Below are 25870 nucleotides of genomic sequence, written 5' to 3'. Positions count from 1 at the left end.
ATTATTCCTCGACAATTTAATTTGTATTTTTACTTGCTTATATTACAAATGCTTATTACCAAATCATGACCCATTGAAAATTCCAGACAGCTGACTAATGGCTCCACATTTTATAATATATTTAATGACATTAAAAATATATCATGAACTTTTCAATCACGTAAACATAAACCAGGACAGTTGACGGGCAGTATTTGTGCCAAGCAACAAAAACCACAAGACACAAAAATAGGGCAGAAGAACAAAAATGGCAAATACCAGAGTACCTTCATTAATATTTATGTAAAATAATTATTTGATGAAGACAGATTTCCCTGAAAAAATTTACATGAAGTGAAGAGCTTCATGTGTTAACTGAGTATTTTGTGGTTCCTGCCAGAAACCACTTTGCTACACATGCAGGGGGGGGCATCACAATTAGGGGACCTTACAAGTATCCTTCACAATACAATTTGTGACTTTAAAAAACAAACAGCAGTATTCATTTTCCAGGCAATAGACTCTTAATATTAGTTATACACCTCAAAATACATAATTCTCCATTAAATATACTACCATTCTATTGTCCGTTTCTTTTTACCTATCTAGACCAATGCAAGACACAGCACTTAATTACTTATTTCTATCCATAAGGCAGTTTTAAAAATATCCTCTTAGGACATAAACATGATAGAAAAATGAAAACCCAAACACGAAAGAAGCATAATAAATATTTTTGTACTCCTCTTCCTCCTCCAAAAGAAAGAAGTGTGTGCATCAGCAACACCAACTGACATAAATAAATTAGATGTGCTGTTCATAAGAGGAGAAAGGCCATCTCGACGCACACTTAACCAGTTGGGAGTTAACCAGGAAAGAGCGTCTTTGCACCTGCCGCTTGGGAAAAGCCGGGCTGTTCAGGTTTTCTGTGTTTTAAGAAGAAATACACACAACAAACCAACCTGGGGACAGATACGTAGATGATATGTATTTAGTTACGAAGGTGAACACCGAGGCATTTCTCTGCCATCGTCCAGCCCCAGTCACATCAGACGCTCGCCCTACACGGCCTCTTGGTACTCGAGGTATTTTGCAGTGATGGGCTCCTCGAGCTGCACCGCGCCGCTGCCCATCAGCGCGAAGGCCGGGTACATCATGTGCGAGCAGTCCACCTGGCGCTCGTACAGGCACCTCATGTGGTCCATGTCGTAGAAAGCCACCTTGCCTTTCTCACAGTCGAGGAGGACCCCGATGCTGGTGGGCATGGGGAGGACTCGATTTTCGGGTTCGTTAGAAGTCGGTGACTTGGGTATGAAAAACTTCTTCATGCCGATGGTGACTAACGTGAAGGGCTGTGAAGAGTCAAAGCAGGCGTCTTCGCTTCCGCTGTCGTGGCCGCTGTCTTGCTCGTACCTGAGACACAACACACAGAGGCTCACCTGCACCGCTGCCCGCAGGCTGCAGGGCCTTCAAAGCACTTTCGCCACAGACAGACTGGAAACTAAAACGAGTTATACTTCAAAAGCTTCCCGCTAAAACAAACACCAGGATTCCACAAGAGCCACTTAGGATGGCATCTCCAATTCAGCCTCAAGTTCTCTATCCTCAAGCATCATCCACTTTTACCTGGGCACATACACAGGTGGGGAGCTAAACATAATCACTTTGGCTTAGCAAACCTCAAGTGGTCAGGGGGTGAAGAGAACTGGACACCCTAACCCATGGACTTAGCAGCTGAAGTAAAACCAGTGAGAACTGCAAAATAATGCTGTTCTCTTAGCTCTCTTTACGGGTTGGGGTTTCTCTCTGGAGCTCTGAGGTAAGCAAGTATTATGGAGATGTTTTTTCTTTCTGCTCTAAAATAGTAGCATCTTACAGAAAAATTTGTTTGCTTTTTACACATTTGAGATGATACTCCATCAACCAGGTTAAAGAGGTTTTTTCACTTCTAATATTTCTCATGCTAAAATATGTCTCACACTTTTCAGCATTTACTAAGACTAACAATCTACCCATTATGCCTGCTATTTCTCTATTATAAAACAGTCAGTGAGATTTCAATTTCTTACATCTGTGACAAAGTTTTTCCTACCACTTAGACTGTTCACCTGGCATTTCTGCTCACATAAGTGGACGAAGATGACTTAGGTGAGCTAATTCACCCTGCACCATACCCAATGAATGAAACTGCAAGATCTGCAAAATCTCCAATAAATAAATGGTCAATCTCTTAAGGAATTCAATTTCTTTGCTGTGGAAACATGTTTACCTTGACCCAAATTAGTACAGTGTTTATGGGAGAATTTAAAGAAACTGTGTTCCATGAGAAAAGAGCAGCTCATTAACAGCGGCAGCATGCCAACTCAATATATATACAGGTATTTTTGCCACATAATTAAAGTAATTGATGTAAAAAGATATTCACGCTTCCAACTATGAAGCCACATCATAATCGAGAGGTATCTGAAACAGACACATTTCCTCCTGGCATCAGAACTGAACTGCCCAGAATTGTCACTCACTGTGTAAATTCTCAGCCCGCCTCATTCGCATTGACACCGCCCTTTAACCTAAGAAATGCCTATTCTGAATGTCAACACTACCTCCACGTCTATCTTGCAGTCCTCTTACCTTGAAAAACAAGGGCGCTTACTTTTAGAAGAATCATCAAGTTCTAGGCCAGGAAAGGGACCTACCGTGGGCTGGCGGCATCCCGGGGAGAACGCAGCCATTCTTGGAGCTTATCGCTGGAAGCCACTCCTGCTTTCACCAGGTAGGAATACGGCTCCACACGGAAGGCCCAGAAGTGCTTCCCCTTGGTGATGCCCACGTCGCCGATGATGTAGTCCAAGCTCGTGTAGTAGCCCACCTGGATGCGGTCCGCAGCCAGGAGAAGATTGAACCCGGCTCTACTCTCAACACGATCTCGCTTCAAGTTCAGTAAGAGATGCTCATTATTATACCCACATTTTTCATCAAAGAGGAAACTGAAAACTATAAATAGAGCTTAAGATTAGTCTGAAGATTGTTCACTAGCATGTCTATAATTTACAGTTCAATGATAGCATCTTCATATAGAAATGACTGAATAGAGAGGAAGAAGAATGTGTCAGTCTACCTAGACTAATTATGAGAAACCAAAACCGTACCCAAAAAATAATGTCCAGGGCCTCCCTGGTGGTGGAAGGGGTTAAGACACAACCTATGAAGCTCTCCGCAGCCACTGCAGCACAAGTTTGATCCCCAGCCAGGGAGCTATCCACATGGCGCGGCAGACCTCTCCTGATTCGCCCGCTGTTCTCCTCAGCAGTGTACTTTGTTCAGTCTGCCTGTTCTGTTCCCCACTCTGTCTCTGGTGAACCCTCTCACCCCCCTTTACCTCTGGTCTGTACCCCAGTTCTTGTATGCATAAATAAATAAATCTTTAAAAAAAGAAAAGAAAAAACATGTAATATATTCCTGATACTTAAAATTCCTCAGAGATATAAAAGCAGAAAAAAATATCTTAAGTGTATGAAAAAATTGATGAAAACAGTTCCTTGGAATAGATACAGCAAATCTCCACTAAGTATTTTTCACTACTGACTCTGTTCTCCAGCCCTAAAATAAGGGGATCTACATTTCTCTAAATAGCTATATACTTTCTTAAATATTTTTCCCATATTTTTATTTTTATTTTAAGATTTATGTTTTATACAAGAGCTGGGGTACAGGTCAGAGGCATGGGAGGGTGAGAGGACTCACCGGAGACAGAGCGGGGAGCAGAACAGGCAGACAAACCAAAGGCACTGCTGAGGGGAGCAGCGGGCGAGACAGGAGAGGTCTGCCACGCCATGTGGGTATCTCCCTGGCCAGTAGGGAATCGAACCCGCACTGCAGAGGCTGTGGACAGCTTCACAGCGCTGCGATCAACCCGCTGCGCCACCAGGGAGGCCCAGTCTTTTCCTTTTTAATCAATATAATAAGAGATAAGAAATAGTGTAAAGTGTTTTTGCTTTTTTTTAAAAGGCAAGATTTTAGGTTGAGAGAGACCTGGAATTGAGACCTTGCGCAGAACCCCTGCTCAAGTCGCTAAGCAGTGGTTAACCTAAACTTTAATTTCCTCAACTGCAGAATAGAGGTAATACCACTCTTCTCTTACTGGGATGCAAAGGAAACCACCCCAGACCCCTCTGGACTCTTGAAGGTTGGTGACTAACGAAACAAGCATCAGACAAACTGCTGAGAAAAAGTCAAAGAAGTTTAAAATAACGTGTACCTCTATAAAGCTAAGTGACTCACCCATTAGGCTTCAGAGCCAACTTAAATAACTAAGAACTATTTCTGGATTGAGAAAGGGTGAGGGTCAGTTAAGGAGGTTACAGGGGAAGGCACCGTAACAAAGATTTAAGTTCTGCCCTCTCCCAGGAAAAGAAGTTAAAGTTTTGCCAGTACCTGCCCTTTCAGTGATTACATGTAAATATTTTCCAGAAGTACCCTCCACACAATCTTCAGCGCCCCTCCTGTGTAACCCATCTTTTGCCCAAATGGCATATTGGGGGTTCGGGGGAGAGAAGAAAAAAACTGCTTCCCTATAGACTCTGTCAACTCAAATTCATTAAGCCCAACACTGGATGCTGGCCCCAAAGCTCAAACAATGCCAACGTTCTTTCAGCAACAGGTGAATGGATAAAAGGGATTATCAGTGCAGCCTTAAAAAGGAAACTTTGCTATATGCTACATGGATGAACCTGAATACCAGCAAGTCACAAAAGCATTCCATGGACCCATTCATACGAGGTACCTGGAACAGGCAGAGGAGAAGGTAGAAGAGGGCCTTCCGGGCTCTGGTGGGGGCAATGAGGAACTGTTTCATGGGCACACAATTTTCATTTGGAAGAATGGAAAACTGCTAGAGACTTGCGAGGTGACAGTAGCACAAGACTGAATGTACTTGATGCCATGGGTGTGCATGTGCAGAAATGGTCCAAGTGAGAAACAGCACACCACAGTAAAAAGCTGTAACCATGCCCCTTGCCAGCTGCCATTCTTCCTGGTATGACAATCATCCTTTCAATCACCTCGACTCTGCCAACATGCAACATAAATCTAAACGATCACCCTATTCCTGTGGCTTTTCTTAGAGAAAAGGAAGACAGCCCTTTGCATTTCCTTCCCTCCCTGCCCCCATGCTGTTACTGAAAACAGCAAAGACTGTGAGGTTGCTTTTCTCTTCCACTTTCAGTCAGACTAGAAAAGAAAGCAGAAGCTGCACAAGCTAGAAAATATGCATTTAATATTTGGGACTCTACCTAGGTGACTCCACAGCATCTTCTTAAAAGTTGTACAGGAAATAATTTTAGCTGACCTTATTCAGTTGCATATGTTCATCTTTTTAAGTAGCCACAAAGTGCATGGTAAACTAACAGTGGATAATACAGTTTGCACAAAAAGGGAAGGAAGTGCAGAGAGCAGAGACTATGGGAAGATAAATCTCTCCAAGAAGGCAGGGCAACAGGATCTGAACACCAAATGGAGGACTCTCCAAGGCAAAACCATTTCCTGCTACCAGAGTGAGCACAATCTCGGGTCTGAGTGTCCCTGGCCCCTGGGCTCTGGTGCGGGATCATGGGCTGTGGTGGGGCAACTAGGGACCACGCCCGAGGGGGGAAACCCAATACTGTACAAAAATGAACAGAGATATAAGAAAATAAATAAATGTAATTAAAAAAAAGAATAAAATAAAGGTCCTTGTCCCTGGAGACAATGGAGTGAACATCAACTCCCTAGAGGTCATTCCCATTCTACAACATGCACAGCACTCTCTAAGAAGTGTCGGTGGTTGATAAGTTGGAAGGTGGGTAAGGGATGCTGGGAAGGAGCTGCTAGTATGGGGGGGCGGGCAGCTACCTGTGTGGTTCTGATACACGACCCATCCCCACATGCTGGGAATCAACATTCCAATATTACTGAAATTTCTATGAGTTGCTTTAAAAATTACAGAATTATGCTAGTTCAGAGTTGCTGTTTTAATCTCAAACTTAATAGTCCTGCTCACTGAAATGTCCTCCTTTTCATATTGTTCTATATTTGACATCAGTGAAAAATAGAATCCTGTTCTCAGTCTACAAGGTGAAATTCCAGGACCCAATCTCTATTTCTAAACCCTAGCTGGGCATGCAATCCAGCTTTTAAAACCTATTGTCACAGTGTGGTCCCCAGGGACAGGGGAGGGTGCAGGGTCTCTGCCATACCCAAGGGAGAGTGGAGCTGAGCAGGGAGGAGACGCTGGAGAGACGCCTGGGGAAGGAAGGAAGCAGGATGGAGAGCACGGAGGAGGCCTGGAGGAGACACGTGGAGCAGAGAGACACATGAAGAAGCTGTGCTTGCTTTTTGGCCCTGGACTAGTTGAAACAGATGTGGGTAAGAGACCCATGGGAAGGTGAACAATGGCAGCGTTTATCTTGATTTGGATTTTGCTCTTTTCCTCCCAGGCTTGTCAGGCTGTTTTTGACCCTTTTCTATGAGTCCCTGCTGGAAGGAGCTTTAGACTTGTGGCAGCTTTCAGGCCTCAGAGGCCCTGCTTTGGGCCAACCCTGTTTGGCTGGACACTTACCCACAAGGGGATGGGTAACTGGGTGCTTGATTTGGAAATTATATTCTTCCCATTTCTGTATTACACACTAATTATATTAAAGTTCCTTCCCATAAAAGTTCTTATACACTAGTTTTGTCTTGATGTGGTGGATGACATAACATACTTAGAGTGGGCAGGTTTGGGGGTTCTGGGGTACCCCGCTCCCCTACCCCATAACACTCTTACAAATGAGAGCCTGTGTCCAGGTAGGTCTACATGAGACACCAACTAGTTTCCCAGGTTCTCATTTAGGTCTGTAATTTTCCTTTGCACTATGCATAATACCTGGAGCTGGAGGAGTGCGAAGAATCAGTTCTCTGCTGTTCGGACTACAGATGGAACCCTTGTAGGCTCTTACTCTGAAAGCATAGTTAGAATTGCTTTCTAGGTCTGAAATCACTTTACTTGTGCCAAATACTTCTATCTCATTCCAAGACAACATTTCTTCATCTCTATTAATCTTCCGATATTCGAGGACATAGCTATCTGCTTTATCCTTTTCTGGATGATGCCAGTTTATCAAAGCATTGTTATACACTTTGCTCTGCTCCTCATTGATCTCTGGCACATCTATGCCTGAAAAACATATGGGAAAAAATTAAAATATTGTTATTTCAGAAGTCGTGTGTTTCTGCAATAAAAACAGTTTGTTGACAATACTCATTGATGCCTGTCTGTCCAAGAATTTTCTAAATTTATAATACCCTGTACAAGAACAAGAATAAATCCTGAATATGTAACACGGCTGGATAGTGAGGACATTACGTGAAGTATAATCAATCAGACACAGACAGACAAGTACTAACCGCATGATTCCATTGAGATGAGGAATCTAAAATAGATTCCTAACATCAGAGAGTGGAATGGCGGTCCCCAGGAGGTAGGGGGAGGGGAGCAGGGTAGTTCACCAGACAAAAAGCTTCAGCTAAGCCAGACAAGGTCTAGAGAGAGCAATGACCTACAGTCGACATTAACATACTTAAAATCTGTCAACACCGGGCCTCCCTGGTGGCACAGGGGCTAAAGTCTCAGCACTATCAAGCTATCACCAGGCACTGTGGCAGCTAACACATATATTGCACAGCAGACCTCTCCTGTCTCGCTGGCTACTACCCTCAGCAGTGTATTTCAGTCAGTCTGCCTGTTCTGCTCCCCATTCTGCCTCTGGTGAATTCTCTCACCCCCCACAGCTCTAGCCTGTACCCCAGGTCTTGTATGCATAAAGAAATCTTTAAAAAAAAAAAAAAAACTGTAAGAAAAATACAAAGCAATGTCACTTATACAGTTTTTAAAAACAAAGGAACCAATGGAATAGTTTTTGCACATATGGACAGTTAACAGAAACATTCATAGGATAAGACTGTAAGCTATGATGATTCTAATCACTGAGATACTGCTTTGTAATGTCGACAAAAAAAACAGAAAGAGATTTATTTTTCTACACAATATGATTTCCAACTGAAAGAGTGAGGTTTTGTCATTATGAAAACTTACCACTAGAGAAAAAGGACAGTTCTTCGAGAAGTTCTGTTTGTTTAGATGTATTAACGACGTAGTCTTCAAAAGAAGTCTGAGCTGCAGGTCGAAAGCTCTTCAAAGACTCTGTAGCTTTCTGTATTCTGCAGACAATTACATTCTATATGAAAACAATTCTTTAAAAAGGAAAATCTACATATCCACAAAATGATTAACAACAACAAAAAATCTTCATTTGAGAACAAGTGGTGGTAACCAGCAGGGAAGGGGGAGGGGCTGTGGGTATGGGTACAAAAGGGCCTTGGTGGGGGAAGTCTAGTGCTGGACTTAAGTGGTGATCATCACCACCCCCCCCCCCGCCCCTGCATAGGTGGAGGTTTTGAAAGCAGCAGCCCAAGTAGTAAGCCCAGCTGCCCTTCAGAAGGTCTCGGCCTGGCACACACAGTAGTGCAGTATGTGCTCTCCACAAAGGTGCCTGGACACAGAGAGTCCTGGGAGCTGGAAGAGAGTGAGAGGGAGAAATACAGGCCAGGCTTTCATGCCAAGTCCTGTGCCCTATTGGAAGTCTGGGTCTTTCTTCATCTTTGTCAGTTTGCTAATAACAACACACTGGGACATTCCTTTCTCCCCCAGGTCTCAGTGGTGACCTCCATGAAGGGTGGACTCGGCTCATGCCCACCAAGCACAGCCGAGGCTCACACACCACAATGCAGCATTACTTCAAGAAAAAAGAAAACATTCAAGCTGGATGGAGTCGGGTGTGAAGAGGAAGGTGCTCCCAGCGCTGCACGATGAGCCCCTCAGGGCTGAAGGGGCCGCACCACCGCTCTTAGGGGTCAGGAGGAAGAGTACCTGAGGTGGAGCTGTTTTGCTGTCTGTACAAAGCAAGACTGGTCCGTCTCCTTGAGCACTTCTTGCGCATACCCTACAAGCCCATTGTTCTCAAGGAGTCCCTGATATTCTTCCATTTGCGTCTGAAATTTGTCTAATCTTAGTTTCTTAGAAGCATCAATTGCTTTTAAAACAGATGATTTCCTCTCTTCTAGAATCTCAAAGAGCTTTTCAAAATGTGTAATGGCTTCTTCTTTCGCTCTCTCACCGTTGCACTAGCATAGAACAAACAAAGCATTACCTCATCTGCTAGATCCACACCTTGTGCCCAAGTCTACAGGGCATCTACATGATGACATAATAACCAAAAGTTAACAAAACAATTGCAGATGTTGTAAAGAAAAAAGTCTCGTTTGACTCTGATATTTTCAGTAATTTCGCATCAAACACGCTTAGCGAAGAATGACTGGCACCTTGATTGAGGCTTATTTTGTAATTTTATAACTACCATTTTCTCCAAGCTCCTATTGAAGCACAATAAATAGAAAAATGTAACATTTAGGTGTACAGATTGAGGAATCTTTTGCAAACACAGCCACTAACGAGCATCCAAAGTGAGTAGAACATCACCCACATCCCAGAATCCACTTATCAGCTTTCCAGAAACCAATTCTTTCCCTCTCCATCCTGAAGTGTAGGGCCTAGTTTCACCTTCTTTGCTACTTTCTGGACAGCATCACATGAATAACATGGTACCTCTCTCAACATTACTGCAAGCTTTAGTAGCACTGCTGGAAATACTTGTAGCTATTTCTTCTTTCTGCAATTTATGTTTCACTACAGTTTCTACTTTGTGGCCACCACAAACAATGCAAGCAGGAAGGCTGGAATAGCTGTCTTTTTTTTTTTTTTTTTAAGATTTATTTGTTTGTTTGTCTATTTATTTATACAAGCACTGGGTACAGTCATTAGCATGGGAGGGTGAGAGAATTCACCAGAGCCAGAATGGGGAACAGAACAGGCAGACTGATGAAATACACTGCTGAGGGGAGCAGCGGGCACGGCAGGAGAGGTCTGCGCGCCATGTGGAACCCTTGCGGGCAGCCGGAGATCGAACCGGCAATGCAGAGGCTGTGAGCAGCTTCACAGCCCAGCGCTCAACTGCTGCGCCACCAGGGGAGGCCCGGATGGCTGTCTTCTGCAGAGCATATACTCGGGAATATCTGGAACCTTCAATAAACCTGTTCTTACCCACATCATACATTCTCCAGAATCTTCCTCATAAATTCTACAAGACAGATAATTGCAAAGGCTACCATTTCCCTGTCACTGTCAATTTTGAATCCTTTCTAATTGCCACATTTAAAAAGAGTTGGTCATTATTCATGCTCCAATATTAGCCAGTTGCTGCCTCAACCCCAGCAATGACCACAGAGCAGAATATTCTTTACAAAGGTTTCGTGTCTTCAGGAAAGCATGGTAACATCTACACAACCAGGGACTCCCCGTTCACATGATATCCCAGGACATTAGGACTGAGAAAACAAATGTCTAGGTGAGTAGATGAAAAACGGACACCCTTACCTCAGTTTCTTTCATGAGCAAGTTAAGTTCTGAAATCTGACTCTTCACCTGACTTTCCTTACCAATAAGGTAGTCAATATCCTTTGAAAGCTTTTCCTGTTGGAACACAGTAAAAACACAGATAGGCAGAAAGAAGAGTTTACCAAAGATGTCTCAGAAATTGTTTTTCAATCACACAGTACGTGTCCTCTCATATAGCCCATGATGAACAGTGAAGACTGACATTATGAGGTTAATTCATGCAAGTTCTGAATACACACTAACACATTTTTCGTATTTCATCGTCATTCTAAGAATGCTTCCTCCTAAGATTTCTAAGCAAATCAAAGGGAGGCAATTGAAATGATAATATCCTCCAACAAATTTTATAATTATTTCTGTCACATACATGGATAAGATAACAAAGATAAGATAATACAGATAACAAAGATTATTCCAAAATAATCTACATAGCCCATCCAACCCTAAATGTTCATTCAACAGTACCAAAAATATACACTTAGGAAAACAGGTTATATCCAGAGCTTGCTGAAAAAAAAATTTTTAATAATTTTGAAATTAGCCAAATTTACCAGAAACAAACTCATAGATTTTGATGCGAGCCCTAGTCTAGTCCAGAGCACATAAGTAAATGTGCCTGGAGTATGTTAAAACACAAAGGCCTCTCAAGCCACAGTGCTGACAGGAGGAGCTGAGATTTCTCAGGCACTGCAGATGACCTGAATAAAAAGGGTGAGTAAGAAAAGGTGGGCAGAGAGCCAGCTTTTAGGAATTTAAGCAACGAGTCTCCTACTTCATCATCTTGTGTTTCTCACAGAGCCTGGAGGACAGGATCACTGTAAGGAACAGGAGGCAGGTCTCTGGCTGGGTGGCTGACTAGGGGGATAGAGAAAGCCTTGCTAGGCAGGGGGATTAGACTTCTGGGGACTATAGGGGGGACCCAGAAAGAACTTGGAGACATAAGTCAAATAAAGTTATAAAGAACTGAAATGAGCTCCCCAAACCAACAGGTCCTACCTTTAAGGTTTTGTAGGCACTGCTCATGGTGGTGACGCGGTGCGTAGAATGAGTGCCACCCAGCTTACACAGGTGGCACACGGGCCGCCTACACAGCTCGCAGTACAGGTTGATTCGCTCTGTTTCATGTTCCGGGCACATTAGAATCTGTCGACAAGGAAAAAAAAAAAGTGCGCTGAAGGATCTTCATAGCTAACCTGGCACCCAAAAAAGGTTTCCAGTGATCAGAGAAAGTGCCCAAACACAAAGATTTGCTTTACAAAGTCACTAAATAGTCATTTAAAGGACAAAAAGTGCTAGCCAAAATAAAAGCACCTGTACAGCACATGTAAATCCCCTGTATTAGAATTACTTGCTTTTAAATTTGAGAGTTCAAGGGTTAGTTAGGTGTGTGGATGTTATTTCCGTTAAATTTGGTGATAGGAAGGTGAAATGTTCATTTCTATCAGACTCGAGTGGAATGCTGAGCCAGCGAGACAGGTCCTCGGACCCCAGTGACAAGGTAGGTAGGTAGTCATGATGGTCGGTGACTTTAATATGGTGTCATAACATACACGCTATGAGAAGCCATGGCCTCCCTATTCTCAATAGAAATCTGTTCCTGTCTCTAGAAACTCCTGAAACACTTTATAAGCTTCCAAATGTGTCTGCTTTTACAAATTAATGGCACACACACTGTTCAAATTTAGAACTGCATTTTTCTGAATTTACTTTTGACCTTGTTATTTCCTCTGTAAACCACCACCATTGGTACATTTGATGTTACATAAAATCAAATGGAAGGATTTTATTTAAAAGAATACTCTAATTTTTTTTTCCCTAAATAAGGCTAAATGTGTCTGGACTAGAAAATAATGTGTTGCCACGATCAGAGCAGAAGTAACAAGACAGACCTCTGTGGTGGTGCAGGGGTTAAAGTCTCAGCACTATCAAGCTATGGCCAGCCCCTGCAGCATGAATTCTATCCCCCTCAAGATTGCGGACCCACATGGTGCAGCAGACCTCTCCTGTCTCGCCTGCTGCTCCCCTCAGCAGTGTGTTTCAGTAAATCCGCCTGCTCTGCTCCCCATTGTCTCTGGTGCATCCTTTCACACACACACACACACACACCCTGCACCACTGGCCTGCACCCCAGTTCTTGTGTGCATAAGTAAATAAAAATAAATCTTTAAAATAAATTAAATACAATATGAAATTTTACTTTCTGCACGGGATGATCACAAAAACTCAAAGTTATTGGCAAATATTCTGTCAGAAGGAACATCTTTTAGATTTCTACAATATTGTCTAAAGCTGGTGACTTGGAAGAAAACACTGTTATCAGTAATTCCTGTTCCTCTGTTTTAAGCAGAAACAATCTTTTATTATATTTGTGAATAGAACAACACTGCTATTTATATTCAAAATCATTCTTAACTCATAAAATCTCAAGCCCAACTCATTTAATAAGCACAAGTCCTTTCATTATGGAAGCATGTTCATCTTAAAACCTGAAAACATGAGGTTGAGTCATAAATTGTTAAAAATCTATGACCCTGAGCATTTAAATCAGATAAGGAACATAATGGATGACTAAAAACTCCTTGTTAAGAGTTTGAGAGAACAGTCATTCAAAATATGGTAACAGAAATTGCTTTTATTTTAGTCTACTAGTCCTGAGCTAAATCTGCTGTAAGAAAATACTTGGCTCAGAGTTTTAAGAAACTGAGGATTTTTCCCATTTTTTTAATTACAAATGAAGTCTTTTAAGCTCAAAAAAGCAGATTTTCATACTCAATAATTACTGGATTATCAGGAATATGAGCCTTAATTAAGAGAGTCAATTAAAGTGCTTTTTAAGTCTACACAATTCAGAAAGCAATATAGCTGAAGACACCTAGAAATCATCGTTCTTCAGTCATGTAACAGGGCAAACAACAGTGCATAACATTTTTGAGTATAAATAGAGAAATTATAATCTTTAAGAAATGTGCATCCACTTCAAATATAATATAGTCATCATATCACAAGCTTCAAAATACTACTAATCTGAGATTACTTTTACGTAATATAATTGTGGCTAACTACAGATGCCAGAAAAATGCTTCCCAATTCCATCACATTATCACACTATGACCCAGAAGCATTTCAGCTTTAACCAAGTCAATCTCTGTGTGCACGATGAGGATAACCATCTTGCTCTGTGAGTCAGTTATCAGCACAACTGTCCATGCATTGTGCTGACTACATGGCATCCTAACAGGGTGAGCCAGGATGCTCCCTACCAAGCAGTGGAGATGTTTAATATCATCCTTAAATCAACCATTAGACTTTAATTTCTTGTATCTGCTTTCAAAGCTATGTCTTTCCCTCTATGGACAATTTAATAACTTTTTTTTAATATAATCTGAAGTGTAATATGCTAACTGAATAAACACTTCACTTACCTTGGGTCTAAAATTAGTAGTTGGACCCACATACTCATGCTGAGCCTTCACGGTACCCCAGGGGTGATAGATTTTGAAGCACTCGTTGCAGTAGCTCGCACTACAGTCCATGCAGCTTTTTGTGGACTCCTGAGGCGGTGGCTTGCAGAGGTCACACATGATGGCGGTGGCTGCCCTGGCTGCCTGCCGATACCTTTCCACAATAGTTTCCAAAGTGAAATTTCGGAACAGACCACTGATGCCTCGTTCTCCAAGATCCACATCATGCTCACACCCAGGACAAGGAAAAGTGGTTGTCCTGGGAGTCAATGAGTTTCGCTTCCAGCCTGCGTATTAGTGAGCCTTTGTTTAGTTACATCAGCAGGAAAATGAATAGAACGAAGGAAAAAGGAGTCATGTTTTGGGGAGACGCATATAGGAAAATAGATTCCCAAAACATAATACTCAAAGAGGCTTAATTTGAATTAATCAGTATTTTGGAAATGCTTTCTTGAAAATGTTTTTCCCTTGGTGTACAAAAGGAAAGCCCCTATGACTAAGTAGTTTTTAAATCAAAGAGGAAAGGATTCATTCTACAGTAAATTCCATACCAAAATCAGCGTAAGTCAAACAGATAAAACAACAAAACATTTAATACAATACTACACAGGGTCAGAATCTACTGACTTTAAAAAATCAACAGCTACAGTTTTTTTCTGTATTTCAGAGCCAAAGGAATTTGGTGTCCATTTCAATAGACAAGGTCTTGGCTGGCTCACAGGAAGGGAGCTCATGGATTAAAAAGCAGGAGTCTTTCACCTGAAGTCCATGGGCAGACAGATCCAAATCGTCATGCAGACTATTTGAAATTGGATGAAAATGTCTGCATCTGAATACCTATGTATGCCTTCTGGTTAAACACTTCATTGCTTTTAGCACAGGAATAAATGAGTAGAAATTGTTAAGAACCGTTGCAATAGGGGGTTTCCCACTGTAGTATTGTTTTATTTCTGAAAGCTCAGTAGGCAAAATCATGAGTAAGTAGAGTGTAATCTATAAATAAAGAGTGAAAAGCTCATTCACAGATCCAGAATCTGGGAACTTTAAGAGGGACCAACCATTTAATATCTTCTTATAACCTGAAAAAAACAATCACTAAGATTACTGACTTCAGTAAGCCAAAATGTACCTCCCCCAAAATTACAAGTAATTTTACAACATCTAATCATACAGAAAATAACCTCAAACCTCACACTTTTGTTCATTATTATCCTGATTGGAAGAAATGGCAGTCAAACATGACAGTTCTTACCCAGCAGTTGACAAGAATCCAGGTTTGTCCACTGAGCATCACATTCCGGCCTTTTATTTATGGATCTATTCTTAGATAGGTAGTGCTGCTGGCCCACAAGATAACTCCCAAAATATAAGCACAAACTTCTTAACCTACAGCCTTCCACACCATTATCTGGTACCCAGAATGAATGGATAGACTTACTGCACCACACATTTCGAAAAGGTCTGTGACCAGCTGTGTGACAGTCACTACATCACATTACTATCGTTGCTGAGAGATGGTCTTGAAAGATGTTTGAGGTGAAATCCCACAGGGAACACCCCGCAGGCAGCCCGCAAGAGTATTAATGAAGGGGCTCTACAGCATGCTAGGTGGCGCTGAGCTAGGAAGGCAACAAGCATGCAGCATGTTTGTAACACCTTCATTTAAAGGTATGTTTAATCTTGATCATTTTAAACATAGTGAAAAAATTACAGAAGGGCTGCCCAGTAAAATTTCAATAATTCTACATGAAATATATTCTTGCAACCATTCTGCAACATGCAGTGACAGTCAAGATGTTTCACACCACAGCAGGCACATAATGAAATAAGCTGCAGAGCTACTTTTAAAACACATGCCAATGAAAACTTCATTTAGTGACAAGACAAGCCAAATAATTCTAGAAATGGCAAGAGTGCAGTGGTCAAGTTTAAACAAATGGAAATTCATGTTCAGTTGCATGCTTCCATGCATGAACTGGATGACAGAAACAGAATGGATAAGTAAACTCGGCAGCGCTCTTTAACATGGGCTATCATACTGCTTTTAGGAATTGAAGGTTGTGATCCATTAAGTAATGGGGTAAAATAAAATTACCTTATGACAACAAAATGGTGCTTTAACATATACACAGGTGACACCTCGATTCTGGCCTTCCTGGGGAGAATTTTCAAAAAAGTTCTTTCATCCCTTTTCTGTCAACCTCTTTAAACATATTACGGTGGGATAAAGCATCACACGAACTTCTTCAATCAGAAAATCAATAGATCTTGGTTATTTTTCTCAACAGAGCTCCAGCTTTTTTAAATTAATGCTAAAGAACTTTAGGTGAAAGTTCTTTCACCTTTCTCATATGTCCACCATGTTTTCTTAAAAACAACAGAATATTCCAGGCCAATAAAATGGACAAATCTGAGGATATTTTGGGATATAAACCTAATGGGAAAAATATGTCCAGACAGTGGAACTCAGGATAAAATGGACATTAAAAAATCGGCTCCTGGTTTGCATATTTCAAATTCTCAATAGTCAGAGATGACTGATGCCATCCTGTAGGGTGCAGGGTCATGCACCCCCCTGACCCTGGACACTGTGGGATAGTAGTGTTCTACAACACGAAGAAAAGTAATGACAGCTTAGGAAGGTAAGGGAGCTAAGCAAGCTGAACAATGCAGTTTTATAACTTAAACTGCATGGGTGGGGGATCAGGGAGTAGTAACACTGGCAAATTATTTCAGTACTGTTACCTTGCAGAATCAGTTCTTTTCCCCATATGCTTTACTTCAAAGACAAGCAAGTATGAAAGAAGACTGCCCCAAATTTCTCCTCAGTTTGTGGCAAATCTCATCAATTTGTCAACTCTCAGTCATATATGTTTTACCATTAAAATGATAAAAGAGAATCGAGTGTTTTAAAACAAAGATGGTCAGTTCGTAACAGGTTCCCAGCCTGTGCCAGTTGCATCCTGTGCCTGTTGCATCCTCGGCCACACTCTGGCTGCAAAAGGCTTCGCCACTGCTCTGCCTGGCAGGTGAGTGCTCCCCTCCCCAGGGGCTGCTAGGTGTCTGACCACCAGCGGAGGGTTTATGCTGCCTCCTGCTTTCTCCTGGCACATGCTGGCTGGCTGATGCCTGTGAGTTCCAATGCCTTCTGGTATCAGCATTTCCAAACTGCACAAACTTTTTGTCAACTACCCTTGAATCAAACATAAACATCGTTGTTTTAAGCAAACTGCTCTTATCTTTCCTTGTAATTCTAAATTTCAACCCTTAAAAGCCTCAGGGACTCACTGAAGAGTATGAGAGGATTATACGAGGCTTCTAGGTGTGAGTTTTAGATGAAGCCGTGCAGAGGAAGACAGAAAAGGGATAACATTTCAGGTGCTTATTCTCTCCAGTTAAAATATAAGGTATCACCAGCATTCCAAAAAGAGTAGCCAATTTTATTTTAAAGGTCAACTGGAATAAACAAAAATCCTTTGAATAACAGGTTGGTCCATCTTTCACACAGGATTAAATACTTCAGAAAGTCTAAAACAAGCAGTATACAGTATTTACCCACCAATGGGTAAGACCTCAAAGATAAAACTCTGATTGCAAAGACTTTTTCATATTAGCAGACACCATATGCATAAAAATAAGATTGTTATGAACAATCAAAATGATTGTTATGAACAACAAAAATGATCAGTATCTTTAAGCAAACATTAAACATACAAGAAACTAAGGGTTTATTTAACTTTCCCAAGGCAGCAATATAGCTGTTCATGTAAGCTTTGTTCCACTAAGACAATGTAAAGGATTTTTAAGGCAACATTAAAAAAAATAACAACAAATGGTATGCCATTTTCTTCAAAAATATATGGCTTTGGCAAAATGCTAGCACTGATAAGCAGTGCTCCCTTTAAAAACACCAGAACATCCTTGGAAATTTAGTCCTGTTGACCTTTAAGTCATTTCAGTCCAATTTGTTAACTTTCTAAACAATTTTGAAGACTTGACCACTGATGTTTAAAAGCCTTATCTATACAAGGTTATTAAATTTACATCTAAATCTAAACTGCCTGCGGCCACACAAGCGATAAAGCATTTTCTACCTCTCCACCCCAAAGATCTCCGTTGTGATGCTGCAAACAATGAACAGAAAGCTGGATTTAGGATTCAGTTTCAAAGAGAAGATTCACAACTTGTTAACAAAAGATAAAGCAGTAACTATGTCCTACACAAAATACAATTACTGAATTAACAGTGTTTAAAAAAAAAAAAGTATTTTTCCTGGTACATGCGGTGTTTAGAGAGCCACCAACATAAAATGTTCAAGCTTATCTTATGAGAGTTCAGAATTCATTCCTGTTGCCACAGCACTTAAGAAAGACACTTTATTTGACAGACTTTTATTTTACACAATCATACCTCTGGTGATTGTTGGAAATACTAAGTAATATCAAGTATCTTTCGTTTGATATTTTACTGATCTAAGTGAACACTACAAGTAAACCCTACTAAAATGAACTATCTGACAAGAAGAAATACGAAATGAGGAGAGAGCTTGCCTAAATACCAAAAATACACATCAATACAGCCCTTTATTTTCATATAACTGAATATGCAATTAGGTTATATGAACAAAAGTTACTACTCTCTTTTCAAAGCAACCTTTTATTTTAAAAAATGTCAAAGGACCAATACCCAAAAGGAATGTGAGTCAAAAGTATAAACCAAGTATGTCATTTTAAATTTTCCAGTAGCCACATCAAAAAAAGAAAAAAATCAAGTGAGATTAATTTTAATGCATGTTATTTAATCCAATGTATTGAGAATATATCTATTCAAAGTGTGATCAATACAAAAATTATTAAAGACAGTTAGATTTTTTTTCATCCCAAGCGTGTATTTTACAATGAGAAAATGTCAATTTAGACTTGCACATTTCAAGGACTCAACAGCCTGTGAAGGCTAGTGGCTACTAGAAAGGTCCGCACAGGTCCAGTTAATCCCTTTATTAGAGCAAGGGCAAAACTAGATTTTAGCACTCTATTCCTCCACATCACCTGCTTATAATAGGGTTTCTGGTTTCCTTCTAATTGATGAAAAAAATTTTTTTTCAATGATGGGAAAAAAGGAATATTACTTACCCCTGAAATTACCTTTGAACTACCCAAAGAAAAATTATAGGTAAATTCCCATTAAATGGAAGATAATTAACAACCTATTGTTAATACAATGACTTCCAGTTAGTTTAAAACTGGACCTAAGGAGAAGGAAGGAGATCCTAAAATGTGCATTCATTTGCTAAGAATTCCAAGGAATTGCAGGAATGAGGGGGATACTGGCAGCTTTCTCCCCCTAAGCACCCCACCTGCGTCTGTTAACGAATTCTGTACTTCACTCATGGTGAAGGCTTGTGTCCTAATTAGTGCATCTCTTATGCAGCTCTGCATAATGCTAGGCTGGATGCTTCTTTTAAAAAGGAAGGACAGGGCCTCCCCGGTGGCGCAGCGGTTGAGCGCTGGGTTGCAAAGCTGCCCGCAGCCTCTGCAGCACCGGTTCGATCCCTGGCTGCTCCCCGGCCACTGGAGGAGGGTCCCACATGGCGCACAGACCTCTCCTGCTGCCCGCTGCTCCCCTCAGCAGTGTACTTCGTCAGTCTGCCTGTTCTGCTCCCCGCTCTGGCTCTGGTGAATTCTCTCACCCTCCCGCGCTTCTGACTGTACCCAGTGCTTGTATAAATAAAAATAAAAAAAAAATCTTTAAAAAAATAAAAATAAAAAAAATAAATAAAAAGGAAGGACACATCTATGTCATTCATTACTCTTCAGCATTGTCTGGTAACCAGCAGGTACAGCCTACAATGTACCTAGCATGCAATAAGGCATAGAACTTCAGGGCTGGAGAATATAAGGTGGTTAACAGAACACTGGCTCCAACTGTAACCCAAAGCAGAAATCCCCTCCACAATAATTGTAGATGGTAGAGACCCACCACTGTGTAAACAAAGACTCCAAATCCTGATGGCCCAACAGTTGGCTGGGTCACAAAGATGTGTTCTGACTTCCCTCCCCTAAGTTGAGCTGGCACAGCAATTTTAAAGAACGTGACCAACCAGCACCCCCAGTTCCACATAATTCACTAGCGCCAACTGGCTACAGCCCGTTCATGCAAGACATCCTGTTCATCTCCACAGTCCTGAAACAGGCACCCAGCCTCCAACAGGGGAGGTGGGGTGGGACATCAGGGAGGTGACTGCTGGTTTTCTTAGAGCAGTGAATGGGAAACAAAGTGGTGGCTGTTCTACATCAAAGAATTATGAAGCAGTATTATGCCTCGGACCTGCTTCATGTACCTCTTTGGCCCCTGCATCTCAGCTTGACTCCTTAACTTAGACACTGGCAGTGACAGGGGTCTGCTCAAATCAGGTCCACTGCTTGTCTGGACAGCCTTAGGGTTCACTGTCTCTAGTACTAGGTTGAACGTGGCATTCCTATTCCCTCTGCTCGCTGCTCTGGAATCTCCGCTCTGAAGACACTTGTGTCATCCACAAGACAGCCATCATATTCTGCGGTCATACCTTCCCCAAGTCAAATGTTCTTATTCCTAGAATTGATCTCCACACAGAAGTTTTCTAATATCCTCCCTCAGGATATAATCACACTTAATAGCGTTCTTCCTGAAGAAGAGAGGAACACAGCTCAGTAATTCGATTTCAGAGCTAGATATTGTAAAGCGTGGTGAAGGGCATCTCTTGTTCCAGGAAAAAAAGTCATTATTATTGAATAAAAGCCATTATAGGCATAAATCTCATAGCACAGACATTATTTAATATCCACTCAACACATATTTACTAAACATCTACGGAGTAGTGCAGAAAGTTCCTGAAAACAGAAAGTTAACCAGACATCACCTAGTTAACTATACTACATCTTTCCTATCAAGCCCACATAAAAACTAATCAAAGTTTAAGAATGAAAGCCTCTAAAAATACAGGATTTCAAGAAATACACTATGTGAGTTCAACTGGATTATAAATAGAAATATTGGTACATATCTAAAATTCCTTTTAATGGCCTGTGCTGAATATAAATATATAAAATGTGAATTTCCCTGGGTTGGTGAGGCAGGCGTCCCTAGAGAATAAAAATCTACCAGAATGTGAAGTTTATCGATCACAGCTATTCCTTTCTGGGGCCCAGGTCCCTCGCAGGCAGGGAAAAACACTAAGGAGATGACTTCACAATGAACAGAGCACCCTCTCTGACCTCATCCTCTCTGCACCCCATTGGGACCTGATACTCGTGTTTTGCATATACGTATGATTTTTATGTGTGTAAAATAGCTCCCAAGCAATGGGTGATCACCATTTCAAGAAAAATACAAGTTTTTAAATTAGACTCCACTGTTAGAACCAGTCTGCCCTCATCCACACTGATGGGTACACAGACATACTAGGACCCCAGGAGACACTACCTCGGTAAGGACCAATAGATGGCATTTGCAGTTAAAGAGAGAAACTCTTGTTTAAAAAGCTTTTACAAGGGCCTTCCTGGTGGCGCAAGGGGTTAAGCACCACACTTTGAAGCAATCCGCAGCCTCTGCAACATGAGTTCGATCCCCAGCCACCAGGGAGCAACCCACATGGCACAGCAGACCTCTCCTGACTTGCCTGCTGCTCCCCTCAGCAGTGTATTTCAGTCAATCCACCTTTTCTGCTCCCCACTCTGTCTCTGATGAATCCTCTCACCCCCTGCATCTCTGGCCTGTACACCAGCTCTTGTGTGCATAAATAAATAAATAAATCTTAAAAAAAATAAAATAAAAAGCTTTACAAGATCAAAAAGTTAGAGTCTTATCCTGTAAGAGGGAGACATGGACAGAGTGGACTAGAAGGATAAGCTTAAAACCTGAAAAGCTCATTTCCCAGGGTGCCCAAGTCCTTGTCCTCACAGAAAGGGGTGCCTAACGTGATGCTGGGGTGCTTCCACCCCAGCTTCCACCCACCGTGGTCCTCACTGCAGATCCTTTATTTCTCAATGGTCTGTTCCCAGTGATTTCAAACTAATTCTGATATACATTAACCCTGCCGTGGATGTCAAGAAAGAAACATTATCCCAATAGGAAACAAGCGAAACACTGGATCTATAAATCTAATCACATCTCCTTCCAGTACTTTGTTACAGAATTCCACCACTATTTAGCTTACGTTGCAAATCCTTGTTTTAAAATATGGATTACAAATGGCTGAAAAAAAAATAAAACTGAAACGCTATATTAGTCCTCTAAAAAAGTCCTATAGAATTAGTCATTCGGTTGCCTCCCCACTTAACCCAGTATATTTATTTACATGCGTTGTGCGTAGAGATTTCCCTGGTAAGTACTTCAGTAGCCCATCATTTTACCCATCTAGAGAATGTCACAGGGTCAAAGCAGCCCCAAAATACAGACACACTAATAAGGGGTTTAGAACAAAAGTGGTATTCAGTATCCAATATCTAAGCCCATACCAAATGTCAGTAAGAATTCATTTCAACATCTTAAAGAGGGGAAGCTGCCTTTATAAGCACACTGTTATTTTATTCAACTGGAAAGATTAACCCTCACAACAGAAAATAGCAAAACTAATTTCCCTCCCAGAGTTATCACTGAATGTCTATCTGAGCTCCCCCACCCCGCGGTTCTAGCACATACCTGGTCTGTTAATTCTGTCAAGTTTGTCCATGCTTGGGGAGGGGAGCCGGATCCTGGGACTGCTCTGATTGGAGTTGTCTGATCCCATGTCACAAAGCGAGTCATCAGCAGTGAGTAAGAGCTCTTTCACACATTTGTGACAAATACTGTGTTGACAGGGGAGAATCAACGGGTGGGTGAATAGCTCCTTGCAGGCGGGGCAAACAAGCTCTCTCTCGATATTCTTAATGGTAACCTTCAATTGAGAAAAAGAAATCAGGTCAAAAGGTTCTTAGTGAATAAATATATTAACACCTTTTGTGTAGGTACAATTCTATACCATCAGCATCCCTCAAAGTACAGTCTAGAACTGAAGGGACATGAAGTGGTTTTTAAAAAGTTTAAATATGAGAAAAATTAAAATATTAGGGGACCATGACAGTCGATCGACAATTATGCAGTCATTACAACTTACTAACTCAGTGAAATCCTAAATGCACAGTGTTTCAATAAAAATTAAGAATGTAGCACAAAAAGGAATCCGTACTTGCATTTAATGCATTATGTGACTGGCAAATATCACAAACTAGTAAAAATGGAGTTGACCAGTGTGCTCCAAAGTCCCACTGAAATCTTTAGAAACTAAATTATCAACAGTTTTCCACATTCAGCGTGCTGCTTTTTCATATGCTGCAAAAGTAAACCAGGAAAAAATGCTTGACATTCTCAAACTGCACATCCAAGCAGTTACTTAAAAGCACGTATAAATATTAAAAGGGTGTCGGGGCTTCCAAGGCATGATCATAAGTGCCATCAACACCACAGGCTTGCATTATCTTTACTGAGAAACATTTTAGACTAAGTGCAACTAACAAGATTTGTGGCTCCCTACCACCCCCATTTAGCTTCTCTACCCATGTAGCCCAAACTGGGGAGGCTATGAGTCTATATTTATCATCCCTGTAATTCTAAAGACAGTAGTCTAAGGTTCTCATGAACTTTACACAGTCATTTCAACTACTGAAAATATTCAGAAATTGCAAACCGACCTAATTCACTTATTTTAATTAAATACAAATGTATGCAGGTTTATTCTAAAATGCCACAGAGGGCTTCATAGCTTTATTAGCTCACCCTTGTCAATGGGCGTTTTACTGCAGCATGGCTTCATGCATCACCCAATCTATACTTAGTAAGAGCCCTCTTGTCACAATTTTAATAAATTTGGAAGCAAGATAGCCCCCACCTCAATAAGGCACATAAAAAAAATGCAGAATAGTCACATCTGTGGCATTTCAAGAAGGCGGGTTAACACCTAACTCAAAAGCTTCTCTCCCGCTGGGAGATCTAAAAGCACTTCCATTCCACCGGTACTTAAAGCAATATAGAACCTTTCTAATCGCCATAGATAGAAAATATTCTCACTCATGGGCCTGCTGGTGGCGCAAGGGGTTAAGCACCGCACTATGAGGCAATTTGCAGCCTCTGCAGCACGGAGTTCCATCCGGTGGACCAGGGAGCAGCCCACATGGCGCACAGCCCTCTCCTGCCTCGCCCGCTGCTCCCCCCAGCAGTGTATTTCATCAGTCTGCCTGTTCTGCTCCCCACTCTGTCTCTGGTGAATCCTCTCACCCCCCCCCTCCCATACCTCTGGCCTGTACCCCAGCTCTTTTTTAAATAAATCCTTAAAAAAAAAAAACAATTACAAATAAATCATAGTATCACCTCACCAATAAGAAAAAGAAAAAAAGAAAAGAAAATATTCTCACTCCAAAGAAAAATGAGTGTTCCTTCCACATTCATCGAGGGGAAACAATCTGATTAAGAGAAATGCAACGTGGTGGGTCCCACGACCAAGCTGTCTGAAAACAGATGAGGCTGAAGAGGAAACAAGTTGGGAAACTGTGGGTCCGACGCCTTCAGGCAAAAACAGCAGCACCCCGACAGCTGGCTGCGCGAGCCGGCCTCCCCTCATCGTGGGGTTTGGGGGGCGCCTTGGGCGGCGGGCGCCGGCCAGCGCCGCCCGCGGGGTCCGGGGGGCCTCGAGCGCCGGCCCCACGGCGCTGCAGACAAGGGCAGCCCTTGCGGGGCGCGCGCCCCGAGCCGCGCGCGGCCCCCGACTCGCGGAAGCCAGTTCCCTCTACAGCCTGCGCCCCACTTACGAGCCCCGCCCCGACTCCCCGCGGTGCTCAGGTGGGCGAGGACCGCACCCCAGCGGCGCCTCTTCCGGGCGCGAGCCGGCACCCCGAGAGGAAGCGGAGCCACCGCACGCGCGCCCCGGCAGCTCGGAGAGGAGGCTCCCGGCGCGCCCCACCCCGCCGCAGCGCCGGCGCAGCGCCGAGGAAGGGGCGCGCGGGCCCCCGGCGTGGCGCCCCACTCACCAGCGAGTCCGAGCCGTCCCCCTCCATGGCGGCCCCCTCCAGGTGTCATCAACGGCGGGGGCGCGCGGGGGCCCCGGGCAGGGCCGGTGGGCGGGCCCCTGCGCCGGCCGCGGAGCGCGGGTTCCCAGGCGAGGGCGCGCTGGGCGGCCGGACCCGGCCAGCGGACCGACGCGGCGAGGAGCAGCCGGGGCAGGCGACGGCACGGGCCGGAGAGGCGCGCTCTGCTCCCGCGACGGCCCGAATCCCGCCCGCGGCCGGCTGCGCCGGCGGCTCCTGCGGTCTGCGGCGGGGCGGGCGGGCGGCCGCGGGGGCTGGGCGCGGCGGGGCGGGGCGGGGCCGGGGCGGCGCCGTCGCCCGGGCAACAGCGACCACCGCACAAAGCGGGCGGGGCAGCCGGGCTGGGGGTGCGGCGCCCGGGGGCTCCGGAGGCCGCCGCCTCTCCCGCGTGTCGCCCCGGCCCCGGGGGTAGCCGGCCTGGCGGGGGCAGAAGCGAGGGGCGGGCCAGGGGTGGGGCCGCCCCGCGGAGCTGCAGCTGGCTGCGCCCCAACCCCTGCTCGGCGCGCATTCTCCCCTCTTTATTTTGCTTCACCTGAGCTCTGGCACGCGGCGGCGCCCAGCATCACCCGCAAACCCCACTTTCAGAGTCTGGACGGGCTGGTGCGGGCGCGGGTCGCCCCCGGCACCGCAGCCAGCGCCGGCGAGCCTCGGGCGAGAGCGCGCGCACCCCGCCCGGGCCGGGGCTTCCCCGAGACGTCTCGCCCGCTCGTCTTGCAGCGCGACCCCCCGACTGCCCACACGCCCCTCAATGCGCTTCCCGCTGCTGCCTCTGCACACCCCGCCGATGCGCTCCGGCGCGAGAGGCG

At 43.4% G+C, this 25870-nt stretch overlaps 1 protein-coding gene across 3 annotated transcripts; it reads right to left on the bottom strand.

The window, feature by feature from the left end:
* Positions 1-926: 926 nt before the first annotated feature.
* Positions 927-25084, bottom strand: TRIM36 (tripartite motif containing 36). Of its 3 annotated transcripts, none has more exons than XM_037509495.2 (10): positions 25008-25084; positions 22648-22882; positions 13930-14255; positions 11504-11650; positions 10487-10582; positions 8924-9177; positions 8090-8214; positions 6881-7171; positions 2676-2973; positions 927-1392 (listed from the first exon to the last, which is right to left on the bottom strand). In XM_037509495.2, the coding sequence occupies exons 1-10, from the start codon at positions 25032-25034 to the stop codon at positions 1041-1043; spliced, it is 2151 nt and encodes a 716-aa protein (XP_037365392.1). In that variant the 5' UTR covers positions 25035-25084; the 3' UTR covers positions 927-1040. The 3 variants fall into 3 exon arrangements, with proteins under 3 accessions (XP_037365392.1, XP_054550489.1, XP_054550490.1); XM_054694514.1 differs by lacking the exon at positions 25008-25084 and adding an exon at positions 24396-24413; XM_054694515.1 differs by lacking the exon at positions 25008-25084 and having other exon boundaries at positions 13930-14271; positions 22648-22686.
* Between the last annotated feature and the right edge of the window lie 786 nt (positions 25085-25870).

Source organism: Talpa occidentalis, unplaced genomic scaffold, assembly GCF_014898055.3.
Source record: "Talpa occidentalis isolate TD23 unplaced genomic scaffold, MPIMG_talOcc4v2.1 talOcc4.13, whole genome shotgun sequence".
NCBI classification, from domain to species: domain Eukaryota; kingdom Metazoa; phylum Chordata; class Mammalia; order Eulipotyphla; family Talpidae; genus Talpa; species Talpa occidentalis.
This window is presented reverse-complemented; position numbering and strand designations above follow the sequence as displayed.

Excerpts from the sequence above, each read along its gene's own strand:
- TRIM36 (XM_037509495.2), bottom strand. The coding sequence starts at position 25,034 with ATGGAGGGGGACGGCTCGGACTCGCTG. Across the intron at positions 7,172-8,089 it reads ACTGTCCTTTTTCTCTAGTG|GCATAGATGTGCCAGAGATC; the intron begins GTAAGTTTTCAT and ends TATGTTTTTCAG. Across the intron at positions 2,974-6,880 it reads TCGCACTCCTCCAGCTCCAG|TTTTCAGTTTCCTCTTTGAT; the intron begins GTATTATGCATA and ends CTCTATTTATAG.